At 45.8% G+C, this 13,129-nt stretch overlaps 1 protein-coding gene across 1 annotated transcript in view; it reads right to left on the minus strand.

The window, feature by feature from the left end:
- Positions 1-2,828: 2,828 nt before the first annotated feature.
- The window catches only part of LOC142759216 (DNA (cytosine-5)-methyltransferase 3A-like), a 65,989-nt gene continuing 55,688 nt past the window's right edge, over positions 2,829-13,129 (minus strand). Inside the window, exons 16-18 of the mRNA XM_075861169.1 lie at positions 8,212-8,281; positions 7,691-7,809; positions 2,829-3,206 (exon numbers count right to left, since the gene is read on the minus strand). Coding sequence (XP_075717284.1) covers positions 3,065-3,206; positions 7,691-7,809; positions 8,212-8,281 — 331 coding nt within the window. The 3' untranslated portion in view covers positions 2,829-3,064. The remainder of the gene's footprint in view (positions 3,207-7,690; positions 7,810-8,211; positions 8,282-13,129) is intronic.

The raw sequence follows: 13,129 nt of genomic DNA on the forward strand, positions 1-13,129 counted from the left end.
GTGTGGGACACTGTCTACGGGGGGGCTTTGTGTGGAGCTATCTACAGGGGCTGTGTCTGGCGCTATCTACACACAGCCCCCCTTGTAAATATTGATAACTTTCTTTTTTTGTTTTGTAGGTTCCACTGGACTGTTTGAACTACGTCGTAGATTTGTTGGACTACTGCGATGATCTAAGTTTTTTTTTTTTTTAAATGGTTAGCGAGGGTTGTGTGGGGGAGTTCATATTTCAATAAAAAATTATTTTCTTATGTCTCTGTGTTTTTTTTAAATACTTTAATAGCGCCTTGGTAATGACAGTTGTCTGACCACGTCCATTACTAAGGTGGGGCTTAGGGTTAGCCAGTAAAAAGGCTGCATCTAACCCCCATTATTATCCCTGTACCCAGCGTCACCAGGGGTGCTGGGAAGAGCCGGATATGATCCAGTACCTGACCATCTGTGTAGCACTCTAAAGGGAACACTATGTGGGACACTATCTACAGAGCGCACTGTGTGTGGCACTATCTACAGGAGGCACTGTGTGTGGCACCATCTACAAACTGTTTGTGTGGCATTATTTACAGGTTACACTGTGTGAGGAACTATCTACAGAGGACACTGTCTATGACACTCTACAGGGGGCACTATGTGTGCCACTATTTACAGATGTCTCTGTCGGTGACACTATCTGCAGGGGACACTGTATGTGGCACACTATAGGGGCACTGTGTGTCTCACTAACAACAGGGGGCACTGTGTGTGACACAATCTGCTGGGAGCACTGTATTTGGCTCTATCTACAGTGGACACTGTTTGTGGCTCTACAGGGTGCACTATGTGTGGCACTTTCTACAGGTGGCTCTGTCGGTGACACTATCTACAGGAGGGCACTGTATGCGGCTGTAATGATGGGGGTAGGAAAACGGACAAGTGAGCCCTAATCTACCCGCCACTCTGTCCCTGCCTACTTGCAACGACCTGCCCTAGGCGACGGGGTACAACTGGGCAGCGGTCCCTACGCTCAGTAAGTGCATGAGACAAACAGACAAGGGTACACAAAGCTAAGGGAAATGGGGCAGTTGCCCACGGCAACACCGTGAGCAACAAGAGTGGTGAACGAGCAGAGTCAAACCAGGAGTGAACGAGGTACCAAACGCAGAGCAGGAGAGTAGTCAGTAAGCCAGGGTCAGTATGGAGCAGGATCAAATAGTCAGAAGGTGTAGCTGAGCCAGGAAACCACACGAGAAGAATCACAAGCAAAGGAGGAACAGGAAAGGCAGGTATAAATAGAGGGCGGGAGCTAGCTCCGTCTGGCCAGGCTGTGATAGGCTCTCCCACTCCTAAGCCTGCCATCCTGAGTGGTGGAAGATGGAGCCAGTCTCAGAGGCATAGACTCAGGTGCAGACTGATTACCTATGGGCGTATCTACAGAAGTTGTGCCTGGCAGATCCTTTACAGCGGCACTCTACACATGGAACTGTGTGTCGCACTATTTACAAGTGGCTTTATCTACAGATGGCACTGTAAGTGGCACTATCTACGAGGGGGCACGGTCTGTGCCAATCCATGCGGGGGGACTATTTGCGGCGCTATCTACAGGTGGCTCTGTCAGTGACACTATCTACAGGGGGCACAGTATTTGGCGCTATCAACAGAGGACACTGTGTATGGCAGTATCTACAGCGGTGAATGTCTGTTGCACTCTTTAGGGGGCACTATATGTGGCACTATGTACAGAAGCACTATTTACAAAGGGCACTGTGTGACACTACCTACAGAGGGCGCTGTATGTGGCACTCTATAGAATGTTTACATAAACATATATACTAATAATAAATACAGGGCTGCATCTGCCAAAAGGAGAGACAAGCATCTCGCCTCAGGTAGAAGCCTGCAGGGTCTCCGGGGAGGTGGGGTCTCCTCTGCACTTCAATTGTATCTGCATTTATAGGACGTCTATAAGCACTATCTACAGGGGGCACAGTATGTGTAACTAAACAAGGGGTACTGTGCAAAGACACTACCTACAGGGGCGCACTATCTACAAGGGGCACTGTGTGTGAGGTACTATCTACAGGCGGCACTAACTATGGTACTTTATAGTGGGCACTATGTGGGGTACTATCTACAGGTGGGGCTATCTTTGACTATCTACAGGAGGCACTGTCTGTGGGACTGTATAGGAGGAACTGTTTGTGACATTATCTATAGGGGGCACTGTGTGTGGCTCTAACTACTAGTGGCACTGTCTACATGGGGCTTTCCAGTCCTAGGAGAGTTAGAGGAGATAGGTGGTGACGCAGGATGTCCAGGGGGTCAGGTAGAGAGGGCTTTAATATTTTCACCTCAGGTAGAAGAAATGCTAGAATTGGCCCTGAATACCTGAACACACACACACACACACACACACACACACACACACGCACACGCACACGCACACGCACATGCACACGCACACACACATTCTACAAGGGAGTACTGGTGGGTAAGTGGGTCTTCAGTGTATAGATCTTCATCCTCTCTTCTGATGCAGCATGTATACATCTATGGAGCATGCACTAATTCTGTGGGCCTTGTATGTTAGTGCTGACATTCTGAAGATATATACATACATAGTATAATGTGTTAGAGGCCTATATACTGCTTCCCCCCTGAAAAGCCCCAACCAGTGCTGGATTATCAGGTATATTATTAACACTTACCTATCCTGACACCCCACAGTAGGTGGCAATTAACTGAAGAGACTTCACAAGTTCATAAAATGCACAAACTTCTGTTTATATATAAATAATACAAAAATAATACAGTATGAAGCAATAAAAGCAATGGTAGATATTTACAGCAGGATAGACAGGCACAAATTCCCCATCTATAGATACATATATACGTCTATAACCTCCTCCAGTGTCTCCTTGTATATCAGGATTGCTGCAGGAAATATCTAAAAAAAACATTCACCAGAACCAGATACATTGTATCCAGACCTATGACCGAAGGTTCGCCAGACGAGGGCTCGTGTCGCCGTCTTGTCCTCGAATTCTTCGATGATTGTCTATTGATGCGGTTTCGGTATCCGATGACATCACCCGCTACTAAAGTATTCCTTGAGAGTAGTGAAAAGATGTTCGATGACTGGGACGCTCCAGGATCTACCCAGAAGTTTTTGTCTGGCGCTGTGGCCCAGTCTGGAGACATCTGTGTAGTGAGGGGGAAAACCGAAGACCCTGCAGGAAGATGAATGGATGGTGGTGAGGATGATGATGACTGAGAAGGTCACGTTAGACCAGTTACAGGCGTTTCAAATATTTTTTCGAGCCTTTTCCTATTATTTCCTAAAACACCTCAAGTGCTGAAGAACAAGAACGTGGGAGCTTCGGAGTTTTATAAGAATCGGGTGGATTTTAGAGAACCCATATATACATCTAAAATTTACTTATAGTCTTAAAGACTTTTTTCGTAATTCGAGAAGAGGGACTCGCTACTTGACTGTGACAGCGAATCGTGACTGGCTGCTATGGTCATGTGATGTCTCATTAGACATACCGTCACTATTCGGAGAATCAGTGTTGGGGGGGGGGGGTAGGCAGAAGGTCGCAGTGAAAACTGTAATTAAAGATTTTAAAGAATTATATTTTCTGAACAGTAAATGGATCCAGGAATACCCCTTTAATTACTCTACTGAGTGTCTATATAGGCCACCCCTAGTGTACTGGATGCCTTAAAATCAGCATACCTGGTAGTCTGGTGTACTGGATGGGTAAATCCTGCTTTCCTGGTGGTTTAGTGTACTGGATGGGTTAATGCCTTCATCCCTGGTGGTCTAGTGTACTGGATGGGTTAAGGCCTGCTTCCCTGGTAGTCTAGTGTACTGGATGGGTTAATGCCTGCTTCCCTGGTAGTCTAGTTTACTGGATGGGTTAATGCCTGCTTCCCTGGTAGTCTAGTGTACTGGATGGGTTAATGCCTGCTTCACTGGTAGTCTAGTGTACTGGATGGGTTAATGCCTGCTTTCCTGGTGGTTTAGTGTACTGGATGGGTTAATGCCTTCATCCCTGGTGGTCTAGTGTACTGGATGGGTTAAGGCCTGCTTCCCTGGTAGTCTAGTGTACTGGATGGGTTAATGCCTGCTTCCCTGGTAGTCTAGTTTACTGGATGGGTTAATGCCTGCTTCCCTGGTAGTCTAGTGTACTGAATGGGTTAATGCCTGCTTCCCTGGTAGTCTAGTGTACTGGATGGGTTAATGCCTGATTCCCTGGAGGTCTAGTGTACTGGATGGGTTAAGGCCTGCTGCCCTGGTAGTCTAGTGTACTGGATGGGTTAATGCCTGCTTCACTGGTAGTCTAGTGTACTGGATGGGTTAATGCCTGATTCCCTGGTAGTCTAGTGTACTGGATGGGTTAATGTCTGCTTCCCTGGTGGTCTAGTGTACTGGATGGGTTAATGCCTGCTTCACTGGTAGTCTAGTTTACTGGATGGGTTAATGCCTGCTTCCCTGGTAGTCTAGTGTACTGAATGAGTTAATACTTGCTTCCCTGGCAGTCTAGTGTACTGGATGGGTTAATGCCTGCTTCCCTGGTAGTCTAGTGTACTGAATGGGTTAATGCCTGCTTCCCTGGTAGTCTAGTGTACTGGATGGGTTAATGCCTGATTCCCTGGTAGTCTAGTGTACTGGATGGGTTAATGCCTGATTCCCTGGTAGTCTAGTGTACTGGATGGGTTAATACCTGCTTCCCTGGTGGTCTAGTGTACTGGATGGGTTAATGCCTGCTTCACTGGTAGTCTAGTTTACTGGATGGGTTAATGCCTGCTTCCCTGGTAGTCTAGTGTACTGGATGGGTTAATGCCTGCTTTCCTGGTGGTCTAGTGTACTGGATGGGCTAATGCCTGATTCCCTGGTAGTCTAGTGTACTGGATGGGTTAATGCCTGCTTCCCTGGTAGTCTAGTGTACTGAATGGGTTAATGCCTGCTTTCCTGGTGGTCTAGTGTACTGCATGGGTTAATGCCTGCTTCCCTGGTAGTCTAGTGTACTGGATGGGTTAATGCCTGATTCCCTGGTGGTCTAGTGTACTGGATGGGTTAATGCCTGTTTCCCTGGTGGTCTAGTGTACTGGATGGGTTAATGCCTGTTTCCCTGGTGGTCTAGTGTACTGGATGGGTTAATGCCTGCTTCCCTGGTAGTCTAGTGTACTGGATGGGTTAATGCCTGTTTCCCTGGTGGTCTAGTGTACTGGATGGGTTAATGCCTGTTTCCCTGGTGGTCTAGTGTACTGGATGGGTTAATGCCTGATTCCCTGGTGATCTAGTGTACTGGATGGGTTAATGCCTGCTTCCCTGGAGGTCTAGTGTACTGGATGGGTTAAGGCCTGCTGCCCTGGTAGTCTAGTGTACTGGATGGGTTAATGCCTGCTTCACTGGTAGTCTAGTTTACTGGATGGGTTAATGCCTGCTTCCCTGGTAGTCTAGTGTACTGAATGAGTTAATACTTGCTTCCCTGGCAGTCTAGTGTACTGGATGGGTTAATGCCTGCTTCCCTGGTAGTCTAGTGTACTGAATGGGTTAATGCCTGCTTCCCTGGTAGTCTAGTGTACTGGATGGGTTAATGCCTGATTCCCTGGTAGTCTAGTGTACTGGATGGGTTAATGCCTGCTTCCCTGGTAGTCTAGTGTACTGGATGGGTTAATGCCTGATTCCCTGGTAGTCTAGTGTACTGGATGGGTTAATACCTGCTTCCCTGGTGGTCTAGTGTACTGGATGGGTTAATGCCTGCTTCACTGGTAGTCTAGTGTACTGGATGGGTTAATGCCTGCTTCCCTGGTAGTCTAGTGTACTGAATGGGTTAATGCCTGCTTTCCTGGTGGTCTAGTGTACTGCATGGGTTAATGCCTGCTTCCCTGGTAGTCTAGTGTACTGGATGGGTTAATGCCTGATTCCCTGGTGGTCTAGTGTACTGGATGGGTTAATGCCTGTTTCCCTGGTGGTCTAGTGTACTGGATGGGTTAATGCCTGTTTCCCTGGTGGTCTAGTGTACTGGATGGGTTAATGCCTGCTTCCCTGGTAGTCTAGTGTACTGGATGGGTTAATGCCTGTTTCCCTGGTGGTCTAGTGTACTGGATGGGTTAATGCCTGTTTCCCTGGTGGTCTAGTGTACTGGATGGGTTAATGCCTGATTCCCTGGTGGTCTAGTGTACTGGATGGGTTAATGCCTGCTTCCCTGGAGGTCTAGTGTACTGGATGGGTTAAGGCCTGCTGCCCTGGTAGTCTAGTGTACTGGATGGGTTAATGCCTGCTTCACTGGTAGTCTAGTGTACTGGATGGGTTAATGCCTGATTCCCTGGTAGTCTAGTGTACTGGATGGGTTAATGCCTGCTTCCCTCGTGGTCTAGTGTACTGGATGGGTTAATGCCTGCTTCACTGGTAGTCTAGTTTACTGGATGGGTTAATGCCTGCTTCCCTGGTAGTCTAGTGTACTGAATGAGTTAATACTTGCTTCCCTGGCAGTCTAGTGTACTGGATGGGTTAATGCCTGCTTCCCTGGTAGTCTAGTGTACTGAATGGGTTAATGCCTGCTTCCCTGGTAGTCTAGTGTACTGGATGGGTTAATGCCTGATTCCCTGGTAGTCTAGTGTACTGGATGGGTTAATGCCTGCTTCCCTGGTAGTCTAGTGTACTGGATGGGTTAATGCCTGCTTCCCTGGTAGTCTAGTGTACTGGATGGGTTAATGCCTGCTTCCTTGGTAGTCTAGTGTACTGGATGGGTTAATACCTGCTTCCCTGGTGGTCTAGTGTACTGGATGGGTTAATGCCTGCTTCACTGGTAGTCTAGTTTACTGGATGGGTTAATGCCTGCTTCCCTGGTAGTCTAGTGTACTGGATGGGTTAATGCCTGCTTTCCTGGTGGTCTAGTGTACTGGATGGGCTAATGCCTGATTCCCTGGTAGTCTAGTGTACTGGATGGGTTAATGCCTGCTTCCCTGGTAGTCTAGTGTACTGAATGGGTTAATGCCTGCTTTCCTGGTGGTCTAGTGTACTGCATGGGTTAATGCCTGCTTCCCTGGTAGTCTAGTGTACTGGATGGGTTAATGCCTGCTTCCCTTGTAGTCTAGTGTACTGGATGGGTTAATGCCTGTTTCCCTGGTGGTCTAGTGTACTGGATGGGTTAATGCCTGTTTCCCTGGTGGTCTAGTGTACTGGATGGGTTAATGCCTGATTCCCTGGTGGTCTAGTGTACTGGATGGGTTAATGCCTGCTTCCCTGGTGGTCTAGTGTACTGGATGGGTTAATGCCTGCTTCTGTGGTGGTCTAGGGTAGGTGTTGTGGTTTACTCACCACTCCAGAGGTCTATTTCTGGAAGAATGTACTGATAGCGTTGGATGCACATACAGTTGGATGCATCGGGTGGTCTAGTGTACTTTTCTCCATTTACTTCCAGAGCTGCTTTCAAAATTCTGATGCTTACCATTGAGGACAGGGGTTTATCTCAAACCCATTAACAGCTGAGATCTAACTATGTACCTGCTTTCTGAGCTCTCACAATGCTGTGTTCTTTGGTACCTGTAAACCAGTAGAATTGTAAATGCAGCTCTGGATGTGACTAGCGTATAAGATATAATTAAACTCAAGATCAGTACCAGATAAATTAACAATGAAACATATTCTATGTTCTTTTGCTCTGAAACAATCCTCTGTATGTGAAGGTTACATATTTACTTTTCCATCTCCGTGCACCACAAGACGTCCTCCCTCTCATTCATGATAACCGGGAACTCGTGGTGTTTTCCTTGCCGCAGGGAATGTGGGTTGGTTGTGATCGTACGAATTTTAGAGAACTGTGTGAGACAAGCACATAATTATCCAGACACTATATCATATACATGGATATATTTCTTCATTAAATATACCTGCAGCCTTTGTTGATCATTATGTACCGGTGGTGTCTAACAAATCTGCACAAATTAATATAATATTCCCCATTATTACTGCTCTAACTGTAAAGATTCCTCCAAAAAGATTGAAATACTATTTGACATAGTTAGGATTTTCTAAGAATTGTTCCATCAAATTTGTGACCCTCTTCTAGTTTACATTGTGCAGATGTTTTGCTCTGTTGGTTGGTGAATTTGCCCACTAGATGATCTGGCTGAATAGATCACTGATCGCTCCCAATCTGCTCTGCTGCGTTATTACCAACACATGATTGTTTCCACCCCCACCTTCAGATTACTTCTCACCTTTGCATGTCTTCCTGGTTCCAAACAATCCTGGAGTTCGGTCTTGTCATTTGAAGTTGCCACTAGAGGCCTAGATCAACAAATGGGTTATTATAGTTTTTACATAGGTGAGGTCAGAGGTGTCGATCCAGGTAATGATGTGAAACAAGGAGACGAGGCAAATCCCTGGCTCCAAACTATCCACCCCTCAGCTGGGGAGTCCTAATATTATCTACACTTATGGCTTATTCAGACGAACGGGATATACGTCCGTGCAACGCGCGTGATTTACACGCACGTCGCACGGACCTATATTAGTCTATGGGGCAGTGCAGACAGTTGCGTGAGTCCCCTGCGAAAAAGTCACGACATGTCCGTTCTTTGGGGGTATTTCGCGCATCACGCACCCATTAAAGTCAATGGGTGCGTGAAAATCACGCATGCCACACAGAAGCACTTCCGTGGGACGCGCGTGATTCGCACAACAGCTGTGAGAAGGATGAATGAAAACAGAAAAGCACCACGTGCTTTTCTGTTTACAAACATCCAAACGGAGTGTCATAATGATGGCGGCTGCGCGAAAAGCACGCAGCAGCGCATCATACGGGGCAGACACACAGAGCTGTCAAGTGCCTTTTGCATGCGCAAAACGCACACGCTCGTTTGAATCCGGCCTAAAAGGCAGAAAAGGACCATAAAAAACAGATAATTTTAACCACTAAGGCCCCATGCACACGACCGTGCCTGCAATCACGGCCCGCGATTGCGGGCACGGCCGGCCGCTGACTGACAGCCGCATTTTCGGGCCGTGCTCCCATACAAAGTATGGGAGCACGGCCCGCAAAATGCGAAAGAACGGACATGTTCCATAATTCCCGGAACATTTCCATGGCACGGACACCCTTCTGTAGTGCTACGGAAAGGTGTCAGTGTTCAATGAAAGTGAATTGCTCCGCTTTTGTGGACCGCAATTGCGGTCCGCAAAAACGGAGGTTTTTTACGGTCGTGTGCATGGGGCCTAACTGAAGGGGTCCTTTCCCGTGTAGACTTCTAGATTGGAATGAAGGAAGGGGTATTGTATAGAGGAAGGGGTATCTGTATGAATGAAGGGGTATCTGTATGAATGAAGGGGTATCTGTATGAATGAAGGGGTATCTGTATGAATGAAGGGGTATCTTTATGAAGGTAGGTGCTCAGCTTTCAAATAGGGAGTGACCTCTCCCTGCACAAACGTGTATCCAAAAAAGAGAGATAGAAGCAGCACTCAAAAAAACTCTGGTTTATTCATCCAGCATCCACTGCAACGTTTCACCTTCTCTATGAAGGCTTCATAGAGAAGGTGAAACGTTGCAGTGGATGCTGGATGAATAAACCAGAGTTTTTTTGAGTGCTGCTTCTATCTCTCTTTTTTGCATAAAGGAAGAGGTATCTGTATAGAGGAAGAGGTATCTGTATGGAGGTAGGGGTATCTGTAAAAAGGAAGAGGTATCTGTATGAAGGAAGGGGGTATCTGTATGAAGGAAGGGGTATCTGTATGAAGGAAGAGGTATCTGTATGAAGGAAGGGGGTATCTGTATGAAGGTAGGGGTATCTGTATGAAGGAAGGGGGTATCTGTATGAAGGAAGGGGTATCTGTATGAAGGAAGGGGTATCTGTATGAAGGAAGAGGTATCTGTATGAAGGAAGGGGTATCTGTATGAAGGAAGGGGTATCTGTATGAAGGAAGGGGTATCTGCATGGAGGAAGAGGTATCTGTATGAAGGAAGGGGTATCTGTATGAAGGAAGGGGTATCTGTATGAAGGAAGGGGTATCTGTATGAAGGAAGAGGTATTTGTATGGAGGAAGGGGTATCGGTATGAAGGAAGGGGTATCAGTATGAAGGAAGCAAGGAAGAGGTATTTGTATGGAGGAAGGGGTACCTGTATGAAGGAAGGGGTATCTAAAGGAAGAGGTATTTGTATGAAGGAAGGGGTATCGGTATGGAGGAAGAGTTATCTGTATGAAGGAAGAGGTATCTGTATGAAGGAATGGGTTTCTGTATAAAAGAAGGGGTACCTGTATGAAGGAAGAGGTATTTGTATAGAGGAAGGGGTATATGTATGAAGGAAGGGGTATCTGTATGAAGGAAGCAAGGAAGAGGTATTTGTATGGAAGAAGGGGTATCTGTATGAAGGAAGAGTTATTTGTATGGAGGAAGGGGTATCGGTATGAAGGAAGTGGTATATGTATAGAGGAAGGAATATCTGTATGAAGGAAGGGAAGGGGTATCTGTATCATGGAAGGGGTATCGTTCTGAAGGTAGGGGTATCTGTATGAAGGTAGGGGTATCTGTATGAAGGAAGAGGTATCTGTATGAAAGAAAGGGTATCTGTATGAAGGAAAGGGTATCTGTATGAAGGAAAGGGTATCTGTATGAAGGAAGGAGTATTCGTAGGAAGGAAGGTGTATCTGCATGAAGAAAGCATTATCTGCATGTAGGAAGGGGTATCTGTATAAAGGAAGGGGTATCTGTAAGAAGGAAGGGGTATCTGTATGAAGGAAGGGGTTATCTGCATGTTGGAAGGGGTATGTGTATGAAGGAAGAGGTATCTGTATAGCGGAAGAGGTATCTGTATGAAGGAAATGGTATCTGTATGGCGAAAGGGGTATCTGTATAAATGAAGAGGTATCTGTATGAAGGAAGGGTTATCTGCATGAAGGAAGAGGTATCTGTATGAAGGAAGAGGTATCTGTATGAAGGAAGGGGTATCTGTATGAAGGAAGGGGTATCTGTATGAAGGAAGGGGTATCTGTATGAAGGAAGAGGTATTTGTATGGAGGAAGGTGTATCTGTATGAAGGAATGGGTATCTGTAAAGGAAGAGGTATCCATAGGAAGGAAGTGGTATCTGTATAAAGGAAGGGGTATCCTTAGAAAAACAAGGTGTATCTGCATGTAGGAAGGGGTATCTGCATGTAGGATGGGTTATCTGTATGAAGGAAGAGGTATCTGTATGAAGGAAGGTGTATCTGCATGAAGAAAGAGGTATATCCATGTTGGAAGGGGTATCTATATGAAGGAAAGTAAGGGGTATCTGTATAATGGAAGGTATATCTGTATAAAGGAAGAGGTATCTGTATAGAGGAAGCGGTATCTGTATGAAGGAAGAGGTATCTGTATAAAGGATGGGGTATCTGTATGAAGGAAGAGGTATTTGTATAGAGGAAGGGGTATCTGTATGAAGGTAGGGGTATCTGCATGAAGAAAGAGGTATCTGCATGTAGGAAGGGGTATCTGTATAAAGGAAGGGGCATCTGTATGAAGGAAGGGGTATCTGCATGTTGGAAGGGGTATCTGTATGAAAGAGGTATCTATATAGCGGAAGAGGTATCTGTATAAAGGAAATGGTATCTGTATGGAGAAAGTGGTATCTGTATAAAGCAAGAGGTATCTGTATAAAGGAAGGGGTATCTGTATAATGGAAGGGGTATCCTTAGAAAGAAGGTGTATCTGCATGCAGAAAGGGGTATCTGCATGTAGGATGGGTTATCTGTATGAAGGAAGGGAAGGGGTATCTGTATAAAGGAAGGGGTATCTGTATAAAGGAAGGGGTATCTGTATAATGGAAGGGGTATCCTTAGAAAGAAGGTGTATCTGCATGCAGAAAGGGGTATCTGCATGTAGGATGGGTTATCTGTATGAAGGAAGAGGTATCTGTATGAAGGAAGGGGTATATGCATGTAGGAAGGGGTATCTGTATGAAGGAAGGGAAGGGGTATCTGTATAAAGGAAGGGGTATCTGTACAAAGGATGAGGTTTCTGTATAGGGGAAGAGGTATCTGTATGAAGGAAGAGGTATCTATATGGAAAAAGTGGTATCTGTATGAAGGAAGAGGTATCTGTATGAAGGATGGGGTATCTGTATGAAGGATGGGGTATCTGTATGAAGGAAGTGGTATTTGTATAGTGGAAGGGGTATCTGTATGAAGGAAGGGGTATCTGTATGAAGGAAGAGGTATCTGTATGAAGGAAGGGGTATCTGTATGAAGGAAGGGGTATCTGTATGAAGGAAGGGGTATCTGTATGAAGGAAGGGGTATCTGTATGAAGGAAGAGGTATCTGTATGAAGGTAGAGATATTTGTATGGAGGAAGGGGTATCTGTATGAAGGAAGGGGTATCTGTATGAAGGAAGAGGTATTTGTATGGAGGAAGGGGTATCAGTATGAAGGAAGTGGTATCTGTATAGAGGAAGGGGTATCTGTATGATGGAAGGGGTATCTATATGAAAGAAGGGGTATCTCTATGAAGGTAGGGGTATCTGTATGAAGGAAGGGGTATCTGTATGAAGGAAGGGGTATCTGCATGAAGAAAGAGGTATCTGTATGGAGGAAGGGGTATCTGTATGAAGGAAGGGGTATCTGTACGAAGGAAGGGGTATTTGTATGGAGGAAGGGGTATCAGTATGAAGGATGGGGTATCTGTATGAAGGATGGGGTATCTGTATGAAGGAAGTGGTATTTGTATAGTGGAAGGGGTATCTGTATGAAGGAAGGGGTATCTGTATGAAGGAAGAGGTATCTGTATGAAGGAAGGGGTATCTGTATGAAGGAAGGGGTATCTGTATGAAGGAAGGGGTATCTGTATGAAGGAAGGGGTATCTGTATGAAGGAAGAGGTATCTGTATGAAGGTAGAGATATTTGTATGGAGGAAGGGGTATCTGTATGAAGGAAGAGGTATTTGTATGGAGGAAGGGGTATCAGTATGAAGGAAGTGGTATCTGTATAGAGGAAGGGGTATCTGTATGATGGAAGGGGTATCTATATGAAAGAAGGGGTATCTCTATGAAGGTAGGGGTATCTGTATGAAGGAAGGGGTATCTGTATGAAGGAAGGGGTATCTGCATGAAGAAAGAGGTATCTGTATGGAGGAAGGGGTATCTGTATGAAGGAAGGGGTAT

The sequence above is a fragment of the Rhinoderma darwinii genome, chromosome 4 (genome assembly GCF_050947455.1).
Source record: "Rhinoderma darwinii isolate aRhiDar2 chromosome 4, aRhiDar2.hap1, whole genome shotgun sequence".
Taxonomy (NCBI): Eukaryota; Metazoa; Chordata; class Amphibia; order Anura; family Rhinodermatidae; genus Rhinoderma; species Rhinoderma darwinii.